The following is a 25,968-nucleotide window of genomic DNA, read 5'->3' on the forward strand; positions in this document are numbered from 1 at the left end:
ATTGTTTGACACATGTGTGACGGTTTCCTGCTGTCTTTCTTTTGTTTGATGATTGTGGTGGGAGTAAAGTGGACTAGGTAAGTTTGGGGACCCCATACACTTACTCACGTAGAGTCTTTGTGTTAGAAACACTAGGTAAGTAGGTTGGTGCCACCCATGTAATTTTGAGCTTGTTTTAAGTTGAGGTTTAGGGTTTTTCTCTCCTGTTTGTTGCTTTTCTAGGATAATAGCTCAGCTCAGCTAAGTTTTGGTTTTGTCTTTTTGGTGTTTTTTTTTTTTTTTTTTTTGGCACAACCTAACTGTCCCTTTTTCCCCCCACATTTGTTGTTTGAGTCTGGGTTGTTTATTTTGTGAGAGCGCTGCCATTAAACCTTCTTTTCATAACACCTGTACTGAGTTTCCGGAGTTGTTGTGTTATCCCCTCTTGCCCTCGGGGAGACGTAACACAAGTGGGGGCTCGTCCGGGATATTTGGACATTTTAGTGGAGACTGAATGTCAGTTTGTTTTACTTTTAAGTGGGTGAGTGATGGTGGTCACTGTAATTGAGAAAACTCCCTTTAGTAAGTGTGTTTCAGCTGGGTGGCTGTGCTGCCCTTCCATCGAAGCACTTGTTTGTTGTTTTGCTTTATTGTTTTAGTTTGTGTTTGGTGGCTATCCTGGGTGGGGGTACGCTTCAGAGTTTGGTAGGAGACTATCTCTGGTCTGCTGCCTGCTCTCGAGTTCGCGTTTAAAGTTGCCTCGAGCCTGGTACACCACTGAAGACAAGGGTAGGAAAAGTAAGGGTTTTGTTGTTTTTAGTGTTTTAGGCTGGGAGTTGCACATAGAAAATCAGTGGCACCAAACTTGGTAGGAGGTTTGAGACCATTCTTGATTATGGTCTGTAGCTGAGGCAGGTAGGCTGTTTTTAAGTTGGCATTGTGTGTACGCCATGTGTGTGCATATGTCAGTGTTGATGGATGCTAATGAGATCCTTGTGAGGTGAGTGTTTTGTGATGTGACCTTTTAGTGTTGTGGGGAATATGGCTATTTTGTTGGATCACTTGTGAGTGTTGTTGGCCAGGTGATGGCAATAACACTGTGGGGTGCTGAGCCACCCTTGATGTGATCATTGTGTGGCCATAGCTCTCCATTTTGTGGTTGGTCACTAGTACGCTTGATTTACTGAACTTTTTGTATTAAAGTAACTTGTTGTGGTATAGGGCCACTTGTATGTGACTGTTTGTGTGGTGGAGACAACAGATCACTTAGTTGTGATTATTTGTTGCTACTTTTGGTTTTGTGTTGTAGCAGATCAGGTAATCATTTTGGGTTTGACTGTTGTGCTCCTTTGTGTTGGTCACATGTTACTTTTTGTCTGTTCAGTGTGGCAACTTCAAATCCTCATGCCCATCCATGCTTAGAGATGCCAACTATAACGTGAACACTGTGCTTCTGTTAGCTTTAACTTTTATTCCAGGTTTGTGGGTCAAGGAACTGAAGGCTTCAGAGGGGCTTTTAATAAATTTAAGGGTCCTAGAGGAACCCTTTTAAGGGAGGAGGTGTTACGTCCCTCTGCAGCTTCTAATCGTCTCAGTGTTTTCAGCTAGTGCTAATTGGCCACACCTAGTCAGGTGTGGATAGAAGCATACCTGAGGCAAGCTTTCGGGCAGTGCACTAGTCTTTGCCTTGGTGGCACCAGCCATTTTAGCCAACCTGGTTTTCCATTTTAAGATAAAACTTCTTTTCACCCACACGCTGGTATTCGTCTCCTTTGTTATGTTGCGGCTTTTGAGCCGGGTTGTAACACAACCCCAATGATTTCTGCACAGTTTCTGAATGATTAACTTAGCAGACAACACAACAGGTGCCAAAAACCCCAATGGGTCATTGATCGAGCTCACAAGAGACAATATCCCTCTCCTTGAGAGAGGTTTTTTTTTAAGTGTGATCTCAAACTTGAATGTATCTGATTGGATACTCCACTGTACACCTAGTGCTCTCTCTACTGGCAAAACGTCACTATCCAAACCCAAGGCCTTAACGTCCTTGAATTGTTCCTGCTGAGGTATGGCAGCAAGTACTGCTCGTCTGTTTCTAATCAATTTGGTGAGCTTAAAGCCTCCCTTAGCACAAAGAGCAATAAGTTCTTAATGGAGCAACGCTGCCTCCTCTTCAGACCCAATAGAGGTAAGGCAATCATCCACATAAACATTATGTAGAACATTGTTGACAACTTCTAGTCTGAACTGATCTCTGTTATCCTCTGCACATTTCCTCGAGGCACAACTTGTACAACTAGGGGATCAGGTGGCTCCGAACAGGTGTATTTTCGTTCTGTATTCCACCAGATCCTGACTATGATCTCCGACTGGCCACCACAGAAACCTTAACAGATCTGAGTCTTCTCTTTGTACTCTTACCTGATAAAACATGGATTCATTATCTGCCATGAGCACAACAGGCTCTTTACGGAACCTAGGTATGACCCCAACTAGCAAGCTAGTAAGAACTGGGCCTTGCAAAAGCTGTCCATTCAGAGACACTCCCTGCAATGAAGCACCACAATCAAAGACAACTTGCAACTTCTTCTTCTGTGGGTGATGCACCCCATGATGTGGAATGTACCACAACCCTCCATCACAGCGATCCAATTCTTCAGCAGGCACATTCTCTGCATACCCTTTGGAAATATTATCCAAAGGATATGACATGAAATGAACCATAGTTCGCTGTTCGATAGCCTTCCTATTATTTGGCATTTTTACCTGATTGCACCTAAAAGGTAAATCAATGGTATAATGACCATCAACCAACTTAACAGAGTCTACCACTGACTTCATAAACTGCTGATCTTCTCTAGACAAAGCAAACTGCTCATCCTGAATACATTCTGGAAAATCAGCCTTCATTTGACGTTCCCACAGGTCATCCAGTCTTGCCACAGAAGTCCTATTGACACTCTCATCAAAAATGTCAGTCTTACAATCTTCTCTGACAGGACCATTCACCGTCCAACCCAGCATAGTTTTTACTGCATAGGGACCCCCATCCTGACTTCTAACAACATCCCATGGCTCTAAAGCCTTTGGCACATTGGTCCCAATCAACAGCTCTACCCTTGAATTTATCTCCAGTATCTTAATATGGCGCAAATGTGGCCATCTGTCAAGATCTTTCTGTCGGGGAATACTGCATTGATGAACAGGCATGTTTTTCTGTGTAAATAAGTCAGGCAAGTCACAGTAGTGATCCAAATCCAAACCAGTTACTTCCAAATCTGAAACAACGTAACTGACCATTTTCTCCTGACTCATTGTCTGCAACAGAATGCCAGTTTTCCTTCCTGAAAGTTTCAGCCTATTCATGAGCCCTTCAGTACAAAATGAAACTCAACTCCCAGGATCTAGAAAAGCACAGGATATCAGTGACTGATTGCCTTTCTTGGACTTCACTCTAACTGGTATTATGGAGAGAGCACCGTTTTGTTCACTGGCCCCAGTAACACCACTGCTTTGCACAGCACACGAAGGTCCTTCATCTGGTGGTTCTCCCTCTCCTTTAGTTTGCACTGAAACACTTTCCCTCTGCTTGGAGTGGATATGTAAGAGTGTGGGATGTTTCTGATTACAGACTTCACACAAGAGACGTTTCCTGCAGTCCCTGCTTCTGTGCCCAATGCGCAGACAACTAAAACACACACCATTCTCTTTCAAAAAATATAATCTTTCACAGTGTAACTTTCTTTCAAATGAAGGACACAAATCCAACATATGCCCTGCTCCACAAAACAAGCAAACTTTGGTCACAACTGAACCACTCTCTCACCTCAACACTGGCTCAATCTTCCCTTCCACCTTGGCCACCGTAGTAGCAAAATTACTCCTCTTAGCCTTAGGGTAAAACTAAGACTTAACATTCCTCGCCTCTTTTCTGATGGCTGTTGGAGGATCCTGTATGTCTCCAAACAATGGGTCACTTACGATCTTCACTTGCCTTTTGACAAACTCAACAATATCGCTAAAAACCACTTTGTGTTGAAACCTCTCCTGCAGATCGCACACCGCATTCCTTCATTTATCCCTGAGCTTATAAGGCAACTTTTTTATAACTGCTTGCATGTTAGCAGAGACATCCAACTCATGCAAGGACTCAACGTCTCCCATTGCATTACAACATTGCCTTAATAAAAACCCATATTCCTGCAAAGCCTTCACATCATCAGATTTTATAGGTGGCCATTTATTGACCCTTTCAATGTAGGCAGCAGCAATTTTCAACGAATTGCCAAAGTTTTCATGGAGCAAAGATTTAGCTTTAGCATATCCATACTCAGCAGGCATATACTGACAGCTTCTGACCACTTCTCTGGATGGCCTCTGGTGTATTGCTCGAGAAAATCTAAACAATCCTTAGCACTCCAAGCTTGACTCTCTACCATGTGCTCAAAAATTCTCATAAAGGGTTGATATTGCAAAAGATCACCATCAAAGAACTGAATGTCACGCCTTGGTAGCAAAAACAGAGACTGCTGCTCAGCCAATAAAGTTGTAATTTCATTTTGTTTCTTCAAACCAGTAACTAGATGATCATGACCCTCACTACCTTGTGCTGTAGGTGTAAGATGTTTTGATGGTGCCTTCAACTGCGACATTATCTGAGTAGTCGAAACTGCACCTGGAAATACTTGATGTAACTTCGTCTCTGACTGTTCCAACAAAACAACCTTGGGCTGAGAAATATTTTTAACCTGCGCTTGATGATCACTTTCATCAACACCCTGACAGGGTCGCTCTGGTAACACAGGTTTGAATGTCTGAGCATTAGGATTTAAAACACCTAAACTCCCCTGTTCTTGTTCTAAATATGAGTTCATTCCATCGGATTTACTGTTAACAGAACTCGAGACTCGGGACATTTCAGAAGCTTTTAAAACCGAGGTTCTTAACCTGGGTTCGACCGAACCCTAGGGGCCGCCCCATTTGGCCATCACTGGCTGCAGATGATCATGCTACACTGCTTGGCCAATCAGTGCTGTGGGGAATTTAGCGCGCTCAGTAGTCAACATGTGACTGTCATGGTAGTACTTCGTGTGATTTTTTTTCTTTTTTTTTTTTTTTTTTTTTTTTTTGTTAATGTTTTAATCCATACTAACCATGTCGGGCAAAAGAAGAAAGTGGTTGAACAAATATGTACAATATAGATTCACATGTATCACGGAACGTGATGGGAGTGAGCGTTCTATCTGCACGTTTTGCAACGCAAAGTTAGATTAGATTAGATGAAACTTTATTAATCCCTCGGGTGGGTTCCTCCGGGAAATTCAGTTTCCAGTTGCAAAGCACCGTAAGAAGTTGCATGTTACAGATATATTAAGGGGAATGAGAGTAAGGATATAAGCATAAATACACCATATATACACATATATAGATACAGAATATACAATATGGATAAATAGGATTGCTCATTTGAGTGAGTATATTGCACAGTGATTATTGCACAGTCAAATATAAGAAAAAAGACAAAACAAAAAACACAAATATTGCAAATATTGCACAGTGTAGAAAAGCTCCTACAACTCAGTTGTTCCCCCCTCCTTTGTCCTCCTGTTTCTCCTCCCTCTCCCCTCCAGTGAGGAGTTAAACAGTCTGATGGCGTGTGGGACAAAGGAGTTTTTAAGTCTGGTGGTTTTTGACTTTGGGAGAAGCAGCCTGTCGCTGAATAGGGTCCTCTGATTGTTTACGACCGTGTGCAGAGGATGCCTGGCATTGTTCATAATGTCCATCAGTTTCTTTAATGTCCTTTTCTCTGCCACTGTCACCAGAGTGTCCAGCTTCATGCCGACCACAGAGCCCACCTTCATGATTAGTTTCTCCAGTCTGGATGAGTCCCTCTTTGCTGTGCTGCTCCCCCAGCACACCACGCCATAGAAAAGGACTCCTGCGACCACTGACTGGTAAAACATCCTCAGGAGCTTCCTGCAGATGTTGAAAGACCTCAGCCTCCTGAGGAAGTAGTCGGCTTTGGCCTTTTTTATACAGGTGCTGCGTTTTGCATGACCAGTCCAGTTTGTTGTCCACCTACAGCCCGAGGTACTTGTATGTGTTGACCACCTCCTCTCCCTCTATCTGAACTGGCAGTGGACCTGGTCTGGACCTCCTGAAATTGAGAGTTGGAGTAGCCACTGCTTGTCCCACTGTTTACAGTGTGCTCTTCCACCTTCGCCTGTCTGCTCGTCTAAGCTGGCGCCCGAGGAGGTGGATCTTTCGTCTGTACCTGAACAATATCATGATCTGGGAGTGGTTTTCAGTAAACGCTGTGCGCTCTCGCTTCCCCCCCATCGTCCTTATGATTGTGGCATTGAACTGTTACCGGGAGCTCCTTTGCCCACCAGCCGGCTGTATAACCTCTCTGGTCCGGAGAAGGCGGCCATGGAGAGGTATATCATGGAGTCACTGGAGGCGGGCTTGATTCGTCCGTCGTCTTCGCCGTTGGCGGCGGGTTTTTTCTTTGTGGATAAGAAAGATGGATCTCTCCGACCCTGCATTGATTTTCGGGGTCTTAATGACATTACTGTGAAGAACAAATACCCTCTTCCCCTGATCTCTTCTGCTTTTGAACCTTTACAGGACGCGGTCATTTTTACGAAGCTGGACCTTCACAATGCGCACCTCATCTGGTGCGCATGCGCCAGGGAGATGAGTGGAAAACGGCCTTTAACACTCATCGTGGACATTACGAATATCTGGTAATGCCTTTTGGGCTGACGAATGCGCCGGCGGTGTTTCAAGCATTGATTAATGATGTGCTTCGGGACTTTTTGAATCGGTGTGTGTTCGTTTATTTGGATGACATCCTTGTTTTTTCGCGGTCTTTTGAGGACCATGTTCAGCAGGTGCGCAGCGTTTTGCAGCGGCTTCTGGAAAACAAACTTTTTGTGAAAGCGGAGAAGTGTGAGTTTCATGCTCGTTCTGTGTCGTTCCTGGGCTATGTCCTTGCTAAGGGGCAGGTGGGGCCTGATCCTGGTAAAATCAGAGCGATCGCGGATTGGCCGACTCCTTCCTCGCGCAAACACCTGCAGAGGTTTTTGGGGTTTGCTAATTTTTATCGCCGATTTATTAAGAACTTCAGTCAGATCACCCTTCCGCTCACCCGGCTTACATCCCCGGCTCGAGTTTTCAGTTGGTCTCCTGAGGCCGAGCAGGCGTTTGCTCGGTTGAAGGAGTTGTTTTGTTCCGCGCCCATTCTCGCCCACCCAGATGGTGCCAGACAGTTTGTTGTGGAGGTGGATGCTTCTGATGTGGGTGCGGGGGCGGTGTTGTCGCAGTGCTCGCCCGATGATGGCCGTCTCCATCCGTGCGCGGTTTTTTCGCGGCGGTTTTCTCCGGCTGAGCGGAACTATGACGTGGGTAATCGTGAGCTGCTGGCGGTTAAGCTGGCTTTGGAAGAGTGCCGTCACTGGTTGGAGGGGGCGGAACAGCCGTTTGTGGTTTGGACGGACCATAAGAATCTCTCTTACATTCGGAGTGTGAAGCGGCTTAACTCCAGGCAGGCCAGGTGGCAGCCGTTTTTTAGCCGGTTTCATTTTACTATATCGTTTCGCCCGGGTTCTTGCAATGTTAAGCCGGACGCCTTGTCCCGTCAATTTTCCCCCGCGTCTGAGTCTACGGGGGTGGTTCCGATCATCCCCTCATCTTGCGTGGTGGGGGCCGTGACATGGGAGATCGAGAGCCTGGTGCGCCAGGCGCAGCGGCAGGATCCGGACCCGGGTTCGGGCCCGCCGGGTAAACTGTTTGTTCCGGCGGCCATGCGTGCGCGTGTCTTGCACTGGGTGCACGCGTCTCGTTTTGCTTGTCATCCTGGCGTGCGTTGTACGGTTTCCCTGTTACGGTGCTTCTTTTGGTGGCCCGCTTTGGCGAGTGATGCCCGCGAGTATGTGCTGGCCTGTGACACCTGTGCGCGCAATAAGAGCCGTCATCTGGCCCCTCCCGGGCTGCTGCATCCCCTGCCTGTCCCTGGTCGACCTTGGTCGCATATTGCAGTTGACTTTGTTACCGGGTTGCCGCGTTCCGCTGGTCACTCGGTGATCCTCACCATTGTGGACAGGTTCTCCAAGGATCACGTTTTTCGGTTACATGGGATTCCTTTGGACATTGTGTCTGACAGGGGGCCTCAGTTTGTTTCTCGGGTGTGGAAGGCTTTTTGTACTGCGTTGGGGGTGGGGGTGAGCCTTTCCTCGGGCTATCACCCACAGTCTAATGGACAGACTGAAAGGGCCAATCAGCAGCTGGAGTCCGCCTTGCGCTGTGTGGCCTCCTCTGACCCCGCTTCCTGGAGTGGTCATCTTGCTTGGATTGAGTATGCTTATAACTCTCTCACCTCGGCAGCTACTGGTTTTTCTCCGTTTGAGGTCTGTCTGGGATATCAGCCGCCGTTGTTTCCTTCTCAGGAGGCGGAGATTGCGGTTCCGGCCGTGCAGGATCATTTACGTCGCAGTCAGAGGATTTGGCTAAGGCAGCGCTGCTCCGGACTGTGTCTCAGACTCGCCGGGCTGCTGATCGGAGGAGAACGCCTGCGCCTCAATACACCGTGGGCCAACAGGTTTGGCTGTCCTCTGCAAATGTTCCTTTGAAGTGCGTGTCCAGGAAGCGTGCCCCTCGCTTCCTGGGTCCTTTCACCATCCAACGCATCATCAATCCTGTTTCCGTGAGGCTGCAACTACCGGCCTCCATGAGGGTTCATCCTACGTTCCACGTTTCTCAACTACAGCCAGTCTCTCGCAGCCCGCTGTGCCCACCCGTGGAACCTCCTCCGCGTGGCCCGGGTGGTGGACGGCGGTCCTGTCTATTCGGTCCGGCAGCTGCTGGATGTGCGCCGTCGTGGCCGTGGTTTCCAGTTTCTGGTGGACTGGGAGGGGTATGGCCCGGAGGAGCGCTCCTGGGTCTCTAGGACCTTTATTGTGGACCCGGCGCTTATTGTGGATTTTTACAGGAGGCATCCTGACAAGCCTGGAGGACCGCTGGGTTGCGTTCCTTGAGGGGGGGATACTGTTAGGAGGTGGTGGGTAGGTGTATTGTTGTTGTTGTTGTTTGGGTTTTGTTTTCCTTTTCGTTATAGGTAGGCGAGGCGGGGCTTGATGGCATTCCGACACACCTGCGACGCATCGGACGTCATCAGTGAGCGCTTTTAGGGAGCAGAGTCACGGACGTCTGGTGTCGGAGTATTGTCGCTGTCACAAGTGGTAACGAGTTAGCACAGGCTGAATCTGTTGATTCTACGCTGTGGAGCTGTATGTTTTAAGGACCCACATTTTGACTGCTTCTCTTTTGTCTTAGCCTGTTCCATTGCCTGCCTGCCTACCTAGGATTTTGTGTTGGCTATTGTGGATCCGCGACGGAGTGCTACGTTCCATCAGGCTGCGGTCACTGCAGCAGCTGTGGTTTGTGTGTCAAGTAAGCTCTCCAACTCTCTCCGTCCACTTGTGTTTAACGTTCGGCTATCAACGGTACGCCGTAAACTCTGTTTTGTTCCTTGTTGTCAGGTAGCTCCGGTGCGTCACCTGCCTACCTGCATACCTCGGCTCCGTCTGATCTCCTCGGTGTTAATCTTCTGGCACATTTTTATCTATCACTGTATATAGCCCCTTCCCTTGTAAATATTCCCTACTTGTGTATATAAACTTGCATCACAAACTATTTGGTGTCCGTGTGTGTTTCTGCCACGTAATCCATCCGTGTCACTTTACCTAACAGAAATCCACAACCAGTTCCTTGGTCTTTGAAGTGTTGAGTTGCAGGTGGTTTGTGTGACTCCATGTGACAAAGTTCCTCACCAGACTTCTGTACTCCTCTTCCTGGTCATCCCAGATACACCCCATGATGGCCGTGTCATCTGCAAACTTCTGAATGTGGCATAATTCAGAGTTATAGCAGAAGTCAGAGGTGTACAGGGTGAAGAGAAGTGGGGACAGCACAGTTCCCTGTGGTGCTGACCACAGTGTCCGACGTGATGTCCTTCAGCCTGACGTACTGTGGCCTGTCGGTGAGGTAGTCGGAGATCCAAGCGACCAGGCAGGGGTCCACCTGCATCCTGTTTAGTTTCTCCTGAAGCATACAGGGCCGGATGGTATTAAAGGCACTGGAAAAGTCAAGATACAGGATCCTGACCGTGCCTTTTCCCTTGTCCAGGTGTGAGTGGGCTCTATGCAGGAGGTACAGGATGGCATCCTCCACTCCGACATCCGCCTTGTATGCAAACTGTAGTGGGTCCTGGGCATGTTGTACCTGTGGTCGGAGGAGGTTGAGGAAGAGCCGCTCTAGAGTCTTCATAAGATGTGACGTCAGTGCCACCGGTCGGAAGTCATTCAGCTCATTGGGCCGGTTCTTTTTGGGGACCGGGACGATGCAGGATGTCTTCCATAGGGCGGGCACTCTCCCCAGTCGCAGACTGAGGTTGAAGACTCGTTGTAGCGGCTCCCCAAGTTCAGCAGCACATGCCTTTAGCATCCTAGGACACACCTTGTCTGGGCCTGCTGCCTTTCTGGGGCGAAGCTTCCTCAGTTGTCTCCTGACCTGATCCACTATGACACTGGGAGATGATTGGAAGGGGGGGAGAGAGGCTGTCGTGCTGTTTAGAGAGGGGTTGGAGAAGGAGGAGGGGGGGGGGGTGTCATAGTGTCAGGGAGGGGGGGAAGCGAGGGAGGTAGGAGAGTAGGGAGAGGGCTCTGTAGTAAAGGTGGGGGTGAGGGTGGGGGGGTTGTGGGCCGGTCAAACCTGTTGAAGTTGTTGAGTTCGTTTGCCTTCTCCACAGTCCCCCCCACTGTGCTTTTCTCGGTGTTGTGGCCTGTGATGGTTTTCACACCATTCCAGACCTCCCTCATATTGTTCCTCTCCAACTTCTGCTCCACCTTCCTCCTGTAGGTGTCCTTTGCTTCCCTCAGGCAGCGTTTCACCTCCCGCTGTGCTGCTTTCATCTCCTCCTTCACTTTGCTCCTGAAAGCCTTCTTCTTCATGTTGAGGACAGCTTTGACTTCCTGTGTTACCCACGGTTTCTTATTAGGATAACACCGTACTGTCTTAGCAGGGGCGACCGTGTCCACACAAAAGTTGAGGTAGTCCGTCAGACAGTGTGTCGCCCCCTCTGTCCTCACCATGTGGGCTCAGGAGCACATCCCAGTCTGTGGTGTCATAGCAGTCTCTCAGAGCATCCTCCTTTTCTGGGGTCCATCTCCTGATGGAGCGTGTTGTGACCGGCTGCCTTTGGACGAGGGGTGTGTATTGTGGCTGTAGGTAAACCAGGTTGTGGTCTGACTTCCCTAGTGGGGGGAGGGAGGTGGCTCTGGATGCATCTCTCACATTAGCCTACAGTAGGTCAATTGTCCTGTTGCTCCGTGTGGGACAATTCACAAACTGGTGAAAAGCAGCCAGAGTAGAGTCCAGTGTGGCATGATTAAAGTCTCCAGATATAATAATGAAAGCCTCGGGGTTTTGTGTCTGAAGTCTTGCTGTGACTGTGTGTATTTTCTCACAGGCAGCTGTTGCGTCGGCCCTCGGAGGGATGTAAACACACACACAGATCACATGACTAAACTCCTAGGTAGATAATATGGCCGCAAGCTAACAGCTAGCAGCTCCAGGTCCGAACGACATACAGATACTTTAACGGAGACGTGTCCAGGGTTACAATATCTGTTGTTAACGTAGACAATGAGTCCCCCACCTCTGCTTTTTCCGCTGGCCTGCGTGTCCCTATCGGCTCTCATGGATGTGAATCCACATAGGTCTACGTTAGCCTGCGGCGTTAGCTCGGTTAGCCACGTCTCTGTGAAGATAAACAAACTGCACTCACGGTAGAGTCGGTGGTTGTTCAGAGCGCACAGTTCATCAATCTTATTCTGTAACGAGTTCACGTTGCCCATGATCACTGTCGGATTGATGGTTTGAATCACCTCCGGTGATCCGCTTTCCTCGCTCCAGCCTTGCAGCCTCTGTAGCTCCTCTTTAGCTCGACCGGGATATTGTATCTCATGCCGGTCTGTGCCTTTGTGTTAAGTGCCAGCAGCTCCGCTCTTGAGTAGATGAAGGAGCTGGTTCCAGAAGTTTTAAAAAGTGTGTTATCCATAGTATATCTAAGAGGTAGAAAGTAAAGTGACTAAAGGAAGTTAAAAAAAAAAAAAGATTGAAAGACTAGTCTAAAACAGTTGAAAGTTAAGAAACAAGTTTGGTGTTGCAGAGCTACTTGGAAAGGCTGCCGTCACTCCAGCGCCATCTTGCCATAAGTTGAGCAACTCTAGTCTCGCACTGGCAAAACTAAAGGAACACTTCTTGAAGCTGCATGGAGACGGGGGATACAAGAGCACAACACTTGCTGAATTCAAGGTGAAGAGAGACAGATTCGATGAAAGGCCCACTCTGCCTGCTCTTGGATTTGTACCCGTTAACAACCGATCCTCACAGCATCGTACGAAGTTGCTTACCTGAACGCAAAGTAGGGCAAGCCATACACCATTGGTGAAACACTCGTGAAACCAGCTGCGTTAAAGATGGCGAATCTGATACTCGGAACAGCGGCCGAAGGTAAATTATCCCAAATTCCTCTTTCAAATGACACCATCAGCGAAAGAATAGAAGACATGAGTAAAGACATCTTGGCTCAAGTAGTCGCCGATCTGATTTCAAGCCCGGCAAAATTCAGCCTTCAACCTGATGAGAGCACAGACGTTGCTAATCTAAGCCAGCTTGCTGTTTTTGTGCACTATGTGAAAGATGACGTGATAAAAGAAGATTTTATTTTGCAAGCCTCTTACAACAACAACTAAGGCAGCCGATGTGAAGAAGCTTGTGGATGACTTCTTCAGAGACAACAATCTTTCATTGGATATGGTTGCAGTTTGTACAGATGGAGCTCCAGTCATGCTGGGAAGAAACTCTGGTTTTGGTGTGCTAGTAAAAGCCGATGCACCACACATCATTGTGACTCATTGTATTTTGCACAGGCATGCGTTGGCAACAAAAACCTTGCCTCCAAAAATGGCAGAAGTGTTAAAAACTGTGGTGGAATGTGTGAAATAGTGCTCTGAGGCTCCGCATCTTCAGTGAGCTGTGTAAAGAAATGGGCTCTGAATTCGAGGTACTTCTGTACCATTCTAATGTTCTGTGGTTATCCCGGGGACAGGTGCTGAATCGTGTTTTTGCCATGCGTGTGGAATTAGCCCTGTTTTTGCAAGAGCACCAACACTGTCATGCAGATTGCTTCAAAGATCTTGAGTTCATTTTACGGTACATGGCTGATATATTCGCAGCTCTCAATCATCTCAATCAGCAGATGCAGGGTGGTAGAGTCAATGTCATAGAAGCAGAAGAACACCTGAAGGCTTTTCAAAAAAAGCTAGCGTTATGGAAACGACAAACAGAGAACAACTACTTCGCAAACTTCCCCCTTCTGGACAACTGTGTAAGTAAGATCGAAGATGTGTCTGGAATCGGAAATATTTCTGTATCCACATAACTGAAGCAAACAATTGCAACGCACTTAGATGAGCTTGTAAGCAAAGTCTCTCGACAAATATTTTCCTACAAGAGTCATATCCAGCATGGGTGAGACAACTGTTCACGTTTGCTGTTGAAACAGCAGATGTCAATGATGAATACCATGGCAAAATCATTGAAATTCAGCAAAGCTAGGTTCAACAGCAACTCTTCAGAACAACAATGCTCTCAGCGTTTTGGTGTCGACAAATGGACGAGTATCCAGTTATTGCTAAGAAAGCCCTGGATTTTTTTTTTATACCATTTGTTACAACATATCTTTGTGAGCAATCTTTTTCGAGGATGCTGGACATAAAAACGAAGAAAAGGAACAGACTTTGCTGTGAAAATGACATGAGAGTGGCACTTGCCAAGGTGAAGCCATGATAGACATTGCACAGCTGGCCATCTTCATCCGTGGAGAAGAAATATGGGCATTAAATCGATGCACGGGACAACGACAGGAAAAGACATTTCCTATGTCAAAGTGTAATCGACATGAAACTGCCCTGGGACAAACTTGTTGAACTTAAAAAAAAGTGGACTAGCTTAAGGAGAACTGCACCGGTGAGTTAACAGCATATCAAAGCATCATACACCAGGAAACACTGCGTGGTAAAGTCCTAAAAATGGAGCATGTAATGAGCACCGTAACGCAAACTGTAAATTTTATCCGAGCAATTTCAGTCTTTTATGTGGGAAATAGATTCAGCGTTTGCCGACATTCCTTATCATACAGAGGTCCATTGGCTGTGTTGGGGAAAAGTTCTCAATTAACTTTTTGAGCTCAGCAAGGAAACCTGTCAGTTCATGGACATGGCATGTATGATGCGGTGAAGACATTTCAAGTGAAGCTGCTCTTATGGGAGTCACAAATGAACCAGTGCAACTTGCCTCACTTTCCCTTTTGCCAAGTAATGTTGAACCAAGTCAGCGCAACAATTTTCCCAAATGCGCACCTTGCTGGTAAGCTGAGTGCACTGCGCACTGAGTTCGCACGGCGCTTTGGTGACTTTGAAGCGCAAAAAGAGAATTTCGAGCTGCTTCGCAACCCATTTACGGGCGACCGTGGCTCAGGGGGTTGGGAATCGCATCTGTAACCGGAAGGTCGCCGGTTCGATCCCTGGGCTCTCTGTCCTGGTCGTTGTGTCCGTGGGCAAGACACTTTACCCTACTTGCCTACTGGTGATGGCCAGAGGGGCCGATGGCGCGATATGGCAGCCTCGCTTCTGTCAGTCTGCCCCAGGGCAGCTGTGGCTACAACTGTATTTTGCCTCCACCAGTGAATGAATAGTGGTATTGTAAAGCGCTTTGGGTGCCTTGAAAAGCGCTATATAAATCCAGTCCATTATTACAGTTGACATGGAAACTGCACCCGTGCAGATTCAGATGGAGCTGACTGAGCTGCAGTGTAATGGGACACTCAAGGCAAAGTACGACACTGAAGGGCACAGTTTATTCGTTCCATTCCTGAAGTAATGCCCCAGCTCCGTCTACATGCGGCTCAAACCTTGTGTATGTTTGGTAGCACATACCTGTGTGAGAAGCTGTTTTTAGTGTTGAAGATTAACAAAACAGCACACAGGAGTCGTCTGACCGATGAACACCTGCAGTCCATCCTGAGAATCTCTACAACAAAGACCTCACACCAAACTTAAACGAACTTGTTGCCAAAAAAAGATGCCAAGCATCCAGCTCTGACAAAGTGGCATGAGAGCCAAGAAAACTGATTGTTATGATTTGTTGTTGTTGTTGTTGTTGTTGTTGTTGTTGTTTGTTTGTTTGTTTGTTTGTTTGTTTGTTTTTTCACTTTTGCGGAAAAGCAGAAATTTTATTTATATTTCTAGTTTGTTTTTTTGCATCATGTTTATATTTTCAATTTGTATCAGGAGATATTTTTATGAAGAGCAAAATATTTTAAGTTTATTTTATTTTTTATAAACTATCATAATAGCAACAAAATCTCATTGTTTTGATTTGTTGTTATTTTAGCGTTTACTTACACGCACAATTTTCATGTATTTTTTCTGGGGGTTTTGGCAGCATTTTCACATTTCTAACTTGTATAATTTTGACAGGATATATTTTATGGAGAGAAAAATATTTAAAGTTAAAGTTTATTTTTTCTAAGTTTATTTATTCTGGAATAATATTCATGTCCGTTTTTATTCATATTTATATATTTTTTTAAGAAAAACATTGTTTTAGTTTGTTCAGTGAATGTTTATCTTGTTTGGCCAACGACCTAAAGTGTGCCTTGAGTTTTGGCCCCCTGTGCAAATGAGTTTGACACCCCTGGTTTAAAGTAACAGAGCTGCAGTCATATCATATTTCGGTTTGTGACGACTTTGAAATGACGTTAGAGGAAAACACTCCTCCCGAGTGTTGCAGGAAGTGACGTATATAACTGTCTGGGTACAATGGCGCCTCTAGATTTGGATAAATATGCAGAGATTGCAAAGCAGTGTAAATACCTCCCAGAAAACGATCTGAAGGTAAATGTCACTTTCTTGACGTGTTTCTGCTGAATCCGTGTTGTGGGCTGATAATAACGGCGCTCTCACTCCTGCTGTCTGTTGGAATAGCAGAATTAGCTATAGCTAGCTAGTGATGCTAGTCTGTTGATTTCAATCTCTCAGACAGTAAAATAATAATGTATCTTAGCTGTCATGGCACAGTTAAAGTTTAGTAACATCCTCTGAGATGGTATGGGAGCAGGAGCGACAGTGGCCTGAGGGATTGTTATTTTTCTGAAGGTACCACAATGTCAGCAGTGAGCCGATGCTGCTAGCTGTTATCATGTGGGCTGACCGCTGGGTTTTTCTCACCGGTGTAAAGCTGTACTCAGTCTTGGTTGGTTTCAAACGATTTTAAGAGTAGTTGCAGTGACCAAGAGTACCGTTCCTTCCCATCCTTTCAAACTCAGTTACACTCCCCCGTAGTAGCCAGTGACAGTTTCATGGTTGTTGTAGTCATTGTGAAACCGGGAGACTAGTCAAGCTGATCAGCGGTTTGTGAAAGGAAACAATAATTAATGTGCACTCAAAGTTATTGTCAAGATCTGAATTTAAAGGAGACAGTCTTTCAGTTACTGTAAGTGATTGGCTACAAATACGATTTTGGTGACACGTCACCTACGGGCAGAGGAAAAATCGATCCAGCGTAGTGTCACGATACTTTACATGATGATACTTAAAAGGTTACGGGGACACAAATTATAAATATTTTATTAAATACACAATTATACTCTGGCAATACTGTGAACAATACGGCTTATCTCATGTCCCACCAACCGAAGATGTAGCTGCACGATTTGTAATACTGTACAGATTTTGATATATCGTTCACATTTCTTCTGTTTTTTCACAGCCGTACTTTGCAGTAATGTTTTCTTTAAACTCAGATTGGCTGAACTGAAAAACAGGAACAGGTGTCTCTTGTAAATGAGACAACACTGGAAGAATTTAGCTTGACAAGCTACCTTCTAATTTAGAGCAAGCTAAAGGCTCAGTCGTACAAGTACAATCAGAACCCGGATACTTTCTTAATCCTTAAGGAAATTCTTTGGTTAAATTTGCTCCTCTACAGGGAGATTCAGCGAGTACAAGAATGATCTCCTGTGCTGTTTTTTATTTTATTTTATTTTTTAGTCTTTGTAATTTTATTTTAAGTGGTCTTGAGCAATAGTTGTCCAAGCTTTCTGAAGGTCTTTCAGAGTTTGTATTTTGACATTGGTTACTTTTTTTTGAACAAATTACACATTTGATTAGCACGTCTCATTAGATGTAAACATGTAAATGGCAACAACTTTATTTTTCAGTGTGAACAGTTCCCAGCGCGTTGCTACACTTAGTGTTTCACTGTGGATTTTCCATCTATCAGTTATGACTGGCCTGGGTGGCTGTAGGTCAGGTGGTAGGGCAGGTCATCTACTGATCGGAAGGTTGGTGGTTCGATCCCTGGCTGCTCCTAATCTGCAAATATCCTTGGACAAGATATTAACCCCCAGTTTCATCCACCGGCGTATGATCGTGTGTAAATAGTAGCTAGAAAGTGCTTGTGTGAATGTGGCATGTTGTATAGAGCACTTTGAGTCCTCCAGGAGAGAAGAAAAGCACTATAAAAGAATCAGACCATTTACAATTTACCTCCTCAGAGGCCAGATGTCAACATTATTAAAGCAGTGACTGAAACAGTAACAAAAGGCAGCAAATATCCACGGAAGAGCATTAGCACGCGCCAAAAAGCTTGGTGAACTATTCTTGAACACCACTTGGTTAACAGAGCTCAGGCAGAGTGAAAGTAGTTGAACTTCCCAAATCAAATCACTTTTATTGTCACATCACATGTGCAGGCACACTGGCACAGCACATGCGAGTGAAATTCTTGTGTGCGAGCCCCACAAGCAACAGAGATGTGCAAACACAACAACACAAACGAGCAAAATACAAGAATGGCCAACCTGAAACTAATAAATATATGTACAATATATAATAGTGTATGCATTTCTGGATGTGTATACTAAATATTTTCCTACGTGTGTGTGTGTGTGTGTGTGTATACACATTTTTACAAATTAAATAGTTAAAAAAAAAAAAATAAAAAATAATAATTATTATTATTATTATTCGCTTAGGAAATGCTTTAGATTCATACTTCTATTATGAAATTGGTCTTATTTACAAACAGTGAGTGGCTTATGTTTTCTGTCTGTTATGCTGTGATCTGTACAGAGGTTATGTGACTACGTGTGTGATCTTCTGCTGGAGGAGTCCAACGTGCAGCCCGTCTCCACTCCTGTAACAGTGTGTGGGGACATACATGGACAGGTAAAAATGGAGTCTCAAAACACCCTGATCACTGATGTTTCTAAGCAACATGTTTACACTGACTCTTAACATAGTTTTCACCTTTTTTAATGCTGGTCTGGGTTTTAAATAAATACCCGAGTGTCTGTCTGTGTTCTAGTTTTATGATCTTTGTGAACTCTTCCGAACTGGTGGCCAGGTTCCAGACACAAATTACATCTTCATGGTTTGTTTCTTTTATTAAGTTTGGAACACATTTTTAGAAGCAGCTTTCTTAACTGGTTCTGTTTAACAGGTATGTTGGCACAGTGTCTGTAATATACCTCCGTCATCTGTAGGGTGACTTCGTCGACCGAGGGTATTACAGCTTGGAGACGTTCACCTATCTGCTAGTGCTGAAGGCCAAATGGCCTGACCGCATCACTCTTCTACGTGGAAACCATGAGAGCAGGCAGATCACCCAAGTTTACGGCTTTTATGGTGAGTTTTGATTCACAGAGCTGATGAGGAGCAGCCCCTTTTTTTACTTTGGAAAACAACAAATGAAATAATAATAATATAGAACTAACAAATACATTGTGTTGAAATAGGACCAAAAAAATCAAACCAAAAACAAAATATTTTTTAAAGCTGTACTGTGCTGTGTATGACATGCACAGTACTTTTCATTCAGCATTTTTCTCTTTTCCTGATATAATATTTTTGCATATTTGTCACACTAAAGTGTTTAAGATCAAGCTAATGTTTATATTAGACAAAGACAACCCAATTGTTAAACTGGTTTTATTTATTGACAATCCAAACGTACCTGTCCCTGTGTGAAAAAGTCATTGCTCTCTCTTATTATCCACCTTTATGGAAAGGTGAGTACAGTCACACCCAGGCCTGATTCCAGGCTGACATCAGACTGGAAATGGTTACAAAGCAAACTAAGGCAAACCACGAGCACTATTATCCACGAATTGAGAAAACGTCAGTGGTGAACAGTGGCAGGCCTCCCAAAATTACTCCGAGAGCACATCAATGACCAGAAGGTCACAAAAGAACCCACAGCATCATCTACAGAACTGCAGGCCTCACTCGCCTCAGTTTAGCTCAGTGTGCATGATACAACAGTAATAAAATTCTGCAGTGAAAAGAGATTTTGCAGAAATGGCATCCAAGGCACAAACCATTGCTGACCAGAAAGAACACAACAGCTTGTCTCACATTTGCCCTGATCTTGGTGCTTCTCAGGACTTTTGGGGAAAATTCAGTTCAATTTTATTTATGTAGCACATTGAGGCAACCATTGTTGTGATTTGGTGCTGTATAAATACAGTGGCTTTCAAAAGTATTCGGCCCCCTTTAACTTTCCCACATTTTGTCACATTACAGCCACAAACATGAATCAATTTTATTGGAATTCCAGGTGAAAGACCAACACAAAGTGGTGCACACGTGAGAAGTGGAACAAAAATCATACATGATTCCAAACATTTTTTACAAATAAATGACTGCAAAGTGGGGTGTGCATAATTATTCAGCCCCTGAGTCAATACTTTGTAGAACCAGCTTTTGCTGCAGTTCCAGCTGCCAGTCTTTTAGGGTCTGTCTCTACCAGCTTTGCACATCTACAGACTGAAATCTTTGCCCATTCTTCTTTGCAGAACAGCTCCAGCTCAGTCAGATTAGATGGACAGCGTTTGTGAACAGCAGTTTTCAGATCTTGCCACAGATTCTGGATTGGATTTAGATCTGGACTTTGACTGGGCCAGTCTAACACATGGATATGTTTTGTTTTAAACCATCCCATCGTTGCCCTGGCTTTATGTTTAGGGTCGTTGTCCTGCTGGAAGGTGAAGCTCCGCCCCAGTCTCAAGTCTTTCGCAGACTCCAAGAGGTTTTCTTCCAAGCTTGCCCTGTGTTTGGCTCCATCCATCTTCCATCAACTCTGACCAGCTTCCCCGTCCCTGCTGAAGAGAAGCCCCCCCAGAGCATGATGCTGCCACCACCATATCTGACAGTTGGGATGGTGTGTTCAGAGTGATGTGCAGTGTTAGTTTTCCACACAGCGTTTTGCATTTTGGTCTCATCTGACCAGAGCAGCTTCTTCCACATGTTTGCTGTGTCCCCCACATGGCTTGTGGCAAACTGCAAACGGGACTTCTTCTGGTTTTCTGTTAACAATGGCTTTCTTCTTGCCACTCTTCCATAAAGGCCAACTTTGTGCAGTGCACGACTAATAGTTGTCCTATGGACAGATTCCCCACCTGAGCTGTAGACCTCTGCAGCTCGTCCAGAGTCACCATGGGCCTCTTGGCTGCATTTCTGATCAGCGCTCTCCTTGTTCGGCCTGTGAGTTTAGGTGGACGGCCTTGTCTTGGTAGCTTTACAGTTGTGCCATGCTCCTTCCATTTCTGAATGATTGCTTGAACAGTGCTCCGTGGGATGTTCAAGGCTTGGGAAACCTTTTTGTAGCCTAAACCTGCATTAAATGTCTCAATAACTTTATCCCTGACCTGTCTGCTGTGTTCTTTGGGCTTCATGGTGTTGTTGCTCCCAATATTCTCTTAGACAACCTCTGAGGCTGTCACAGAGCAGCTGTATTTGTACTGACATTAGATTACACACAGGTGCTCTCTGTTTAGTCATTAGCACTCATCAGGCAACGTCTATGTGCAACTGACTGCACTCAGACCAAAGGTGGCTGAATAATTATGCACACCCCACTTTGCAGTTATTTATTTGTAACAAATGTTTGGAGTCATGTATGATTTTCGTTCCACTTCTCACGTGTGCACCACCCTGTGTTGGTCTTTCACCTGGAATTCCAATAAGATTGATTCATGTTTGTGGCTGTAATGTGACAAAATGTGGAAAAGTTCAAGGGGGCCCAATACTTTTGCAAGCCACTGTAAAACTGAATTGAAAATGGTCTGTGGACTGACGAGACAAAAGCTGAACTTTCTGGAAGGTTTTCATCTTGTTGTTTAATCTGATGTAAAACTAACAGCATTTTATAAAAGACAACATCACACCAACAGTCCAATGTGGTGGTAGTGGTAGTGTGATGGTCTTGGGCTGCTTTGCTGCTTCAGGGGCCGGACGACTTGCCGTACTTGAATGAACCTTGAATTCTGCTCTTCACCAAAATCTGAAAAACAAACAAACAAAACAAAAACAAGAAAAAAAACCTGAAGGAGAAAGTCTGCTATCACTTCGTGGCCTTAAGCTGTCTCATGGCTCAGAAATAACAAATAAGGTTTTGGAGAGGCTTACTGAGACTTTACTGGAGTCAGACTGAGGTGCTTCTGCGTAACCTTGGGCAGGATGTTCATTATGGCTTGATGAAAAAACAACTATGCAGAGAATGGTGGGCCAGAATTCCCGACTTTAAGGTCTCATTGCTAGTTATATCTCTCTCTGTCTCACACACACACACACACACACACACACACACACACACACACACACACACACACAGCTTTTTCTCTTAATAAATGAAATTGTTATTTAAAAACTCTTTGTCTAATATAAAAACATGTTTAAACAAAACGAAGTAAAAACAGTAGAAAAAGAAGCAGAAGAAGAATGAAATCAACAGATGACTTTGCTTCTGTACCACTCAGCTCTCTTTTTTATTCTTACAGATGAGTGCCAGACCAAGTATGGGAATGCTAATGCCTGGCGTTATTGCACCAAAGTCTTTGACATGTTAACAGTTGCAGCTGTGAGTATTACACTGTTAATGTAATTTGTACTGTTATTACATCTTTCCAGGTACATGACAGCTGCTTATGCTTTCAAAGTGATTGTATGTAGGGAATGACAGCTCTCCAGAAGTGAAGCCAAAAAGTCTGCATCAGCAGCTGTGCACACTAAAATGATGTGCACCAGCAGTTATCACAAGATACCAAAGGGAGAGGTTAGAGGTGCAGACAAGATGCGAAACAAAAAATGAAACCGGGGTGAAAACTGAGAGCACTTGGTCAAAGACAAAGAAGCATGATAGCGTGAGGCCATCTCATCTTTTACAGCATCGACAGGAAGGGAAGGGGCTAACAACCCAACTTTAGAAAAAGATCAAACAGCAAATGTTTGCGAATGTTCTGCTGAGAACGTTTTTCTTAGCCAACAGTGTCACCTTCCTGATGACGTGGTAGTTCATACTTTGCTGTCGTTAACCACCAAGGAGTCTTTTAAACTCTGAAAAGCACCCATCCCTCAGTCACTGTGAGACCTAAGTAACCAGGTTTAGTATTTCACAACTTTTTAAAAAATGTCCTTATCTTTGATGTCTGTGTTAAGTGCAGCCATGCACAGCTCACAGCACTCTGGTCGCTCTCTAAGCACTGGATGGAAGTCGGCCTGTCACACACGGTTGCTCTCTATGTCAGAAATGCAACTCTTCAACTTGAGTGGTTGAAATGTTAAATTCTTGTGTTTGGGTGCCTGCTTGCGCCACATGACGGTGAACACTGGCTCGCACGTTATTCTGTGCTCGTGTAAAGTCTCAGAAGTATGACCCTATAATGCATCTGTGATTCCAAACTGTTCTTCTTGGCTTGTTTTCTTTCAGCTGATGGACGAGCAAATCCTGTGTGTCCATGGAGGCCTCTCTCCAGACATAAAGACCCTGGACCAAATTCGAACCATTGAGCGGAACCAGGAAATCCCTCACAAAGGAGCTTTTTGTGATTTGGTGTGGTCAGACCCTGAAGATGTGGATACCTGGGCCATCAGCCCCAGAGGAGCTGGTTGGCTTTTTGGTGCCAAGGTCACAAATGAGGTTGGTTTGTTATACTTGATTACTTTTGATGATATTGATGTAATAAATGTCCTGCTACATGAAAATGTGTTTTTAGGTGTAAAATGATAGCTGTGAAAATATGCAGTCGATTAATATTGCCACAGCTGGAGTCAGATTCCCATCTGTATGAACTCATTACAATTTTATCCTCTTGCTACATTCAAACTGTAGCAGGCCCCAAGCTACGCGTTACCTATACTCCCTTCCCCTTACAAATGGCAGCGATCAAGCTGATCCACAGCAGTATGGTCAGCTGCTAAACTTTATTCATAATGAGCTGTCACCCTTGGCCTCTTCAAAGCCACGGGACTCTGCTGACACAAACTGTGGCCAGTCTGAGGTTAACTGGGATCCAGACTTGGTGTATTCAGCAGGCCACCGTAGCTGGATGAACATGTACTCCTGTATTTGAAGTACTTGTAAAACTAACAGCGTGCCAGAGACGCGTTAAATTCAACTTTATGTAAATGATGTAGTGAACATGAGGAGAGCGATATCATGTGAACAGCTGAAGTGAAACACTGTTTACCTGTTTGTATAGGTGTAAAAACAGTTTGTGGCAGAGAAGTAGATTTTTCTTATGTTTGGAGAAATTTCCCTTCAAAATCAACTTCTCACTCGAATTAGTTCATGGCAGCAGCACAGGATTACTGCAGCCTTGTTTTGGGATTGTAATCATTTTTTTCCTCCTTTTCTTCTCTCATTTCTTTCTTTAAAAAAACTGCAGTTCGTCCACATCAACAACCTGAAGCTGATCTGCAGGGCTCATCAACTCGTCCATGAGGGCTACAAGTTCATGTTCGATGAGAAGCTGGTAACTGTGTGGTCAGCTCCCAACTACTGCTACCGCTGTGGCAACATAGCCTCCATCATGGTCTTCAAAGACGCTAACACGAGAGAGCCCAAACTGTTCAGAGCAGTGCCCGACTCTGAAAGAGTCATCCCGCCCCGAACAACAACACCTTATTTCCTGTAAGCAGGTCAAAGCTCAAACACAGGCATTTGTGCAGTGCACAGTGCTGACGGGGACAGCTGCATCAGCACTTGAGAGCCCATATACATTTAATACATTTAGAGTATCTACAGTGCATTTTTGGTGCCAACTGTCAATTGCTACTCCCACTCTGTGCATTCAATACCATTATTCTGCAGCTTAAATCAGTACAGCAAAGGAGGCTTGCTGAGCAGTGTCACACTGCTGGTGTGTAACAGAAAAGAAGAAAGTTGGCTAACCCCTGTAAAATATTCATATTTATAAATCAACATACGTTGTCACTGCTAAGCAAACTGTGCGCAGTGTCCTAAAGACTCTTCTATTGTAGCTTCTTATGTAAATACAGCTGCGTGTCAGAGGAGAACGCACTGCACAAACGGAAACGTTGTATCTGTCCAACCAAGTTTCAAAAGAGGTGTCCTCCTCATGTGATATCATAAATGAATAAATATGTAAACCAGAGAGTTGATGTATTAAATAAAATGTATTCTTTCCTATCTTGTTGGAAATATCAGTATTGTTAAATCCATGGTACCCAAACTTTCAACAATCTGCTCTTGTAATTATATTTTTTCTGTGTGTTGCTTTAAATAAAGAAGTCCAAAAAATTCTGATTTCACGTTGCTGCTTGAAAGAAGAGCCAAGAATGACCCCTCGGTTCATCTGTACTCATGAGCTTAACATCTTTGGTATTAGTGCCATTTATGGTATAGCCTGGATATTGTGAAATGCAAGTGTCATTTATTTAAGTAAAAGAAAAACCAAAACTCAGGCACTGTGTTACAATTCATTTTATACTGAGTGCCTGAACACACAGGTGTTGTAAAAGTTACAGCATTTTGAGTTTCATGCTTTTAAATGACACCAACTCCATAAAAAATACACAGAAGACTGTTTTTATGCACATTCATGTCTTACAATTAAACCCAAAAGTTGAGCTGACGGATTTCTTCCTTTAGTAAAGCAGTTTCTTTATCATCTGGAAAAACTGAGACATACTGTTGAAACTGCGCTGTGAGGTTAAACTTCTTTACACAGACAGGAGAGTTTCACAGGTCCGGCACACTTAAGGTAAAGTGGACTGTATGTGGCCCATCATGTTAAATAACTTTGCCTGAGCTTCCAATATATTTAGCTGTATGAAAAGTTGCATTTAAAATCTGCCAGAAATGTTACTTAATTTATGCTTGCTACTTTTATGCAGTGCTAACTAAAGGGCTGCAGCCTTTATATATATATATATATATATATATATATATATATATATATATATATATATATATATATATATATATATATATATATATATATATGTATATATATATATATATATATATGTATATATATATATATATATATATGTATATGTATATATATATATATATATATATATGTATATATGTGTATATATATATATATATATGTATATATGTGTATATATATATATATATATGTATATGTGTATATATATATATATATGTATATATATATGTATATATGTATATATGTATATATATATATATATATGTATATATATATATATATATGTATATATGTATATATATATATATATATATATATATATATATATATATGTATATATATGTGTATATATATATATATATATATATATATATGTATGTATATGTATGTATATGTATGTATATATATGTATATATATGTATATGTATGTATATGTATGTATATGTATGTATATGTATGTATATATATATGTATGTGTGTGTGTATTTTTTTATTGAGCGTCTGTCTCAAAGCCACCGGGAATCCCCCGCTTCTGATTGTGTGTGCTCTTAGTGCCTACAGGGAGCGCTACATTTCCCCACCTCTAACTCCCTCTATCCAATGAGCAG

At 44.0% G+C, this 25,968-nt stretch overlaps 1 protein-coding gene across 2 annotated transcripts; it reads left to right on the forward strand.

The window, feature by feature from the left end:
• LOC101468714 (serine/threonine-protein phosphatase 6 catalytic subunit) lies at positions 1 to 24,711 on the forward strand. Of its 2 annotated transcripts, none has more exons than XM_076890553.1 (7): positions 1 to 77; positions 18,237 to 18,332; positions 18,472 to 18,537; positions 18,650 to 18,791; positions 21,944 to 22,023; positions 22,873 to 23,082; positions 23,831 to 24,711. In XM_076890553.1, the coding sequence occupies exons 3-7, from the start codon at positions 18,535 to 18,537 to the stop codon at positions 24,077 to 24,079; spliced, it is 684 nt and encodes a 227-aa protein (XP_076746668.1). In that variant the 5' UTR covers positions 1 to 77; positions 18,237 to 18,332; positions 18,472 to 18,534; the 3' UTR covers positions 24,080 to 24,711. The 2 variants fall into 2 exon arrangements, with proteins under 2 accessions (XP_076746668.1, XP_004558664.1); XM_004558607.6 differs by lacking the exon at positions 1 to 77 and adding an exon at positions 15,842 to 15,998.
• The last annotated feature ends 1,257 nt before the right edge of the window (positions 24,712 to 25,968 follow it).

Source organism: Maylandia zebra, linkage group LG12 (genome assembly GCF_041146795.1).
Source record: "Maylandia zebra isolate NMK-2024a linkage group LG12, Mzebra_GT3a, whole genome shotgun sequence".
In the NCBI taxonomy this organism is placed as follows: domain Eukaryota; kingdom Metazoa; phylum Chordata; class Actinopteri; order Cichliformes; family Cichlidae; genus Maylandia; species Maylandia zebra.

Bases quoted from the DNA above. Each gene is read 5' to 3' on its own strand.
- LOC101468714 (XM_004558607.6), top strand. From the start codon at position 15,924: ATGGCGCCTCTAGATTTGGATAAATATGCAGAGATTGCAAAGCAGTGT. The intron at 15,999-18,236 runs GTAAATGTCACT...TGATCTGTACAG, and splicing joins TCCCAGAAAACGATCTGAAG to AGGTTATGTGACTACGTGTG. The intron at 18,792-21,943 runs GTGAGTTTTGAT...TTATTCTTACAG, and splicing joins CCAAGTTTACGGCTTTTATG to ATGAGTGCCAGACCAAGTAT.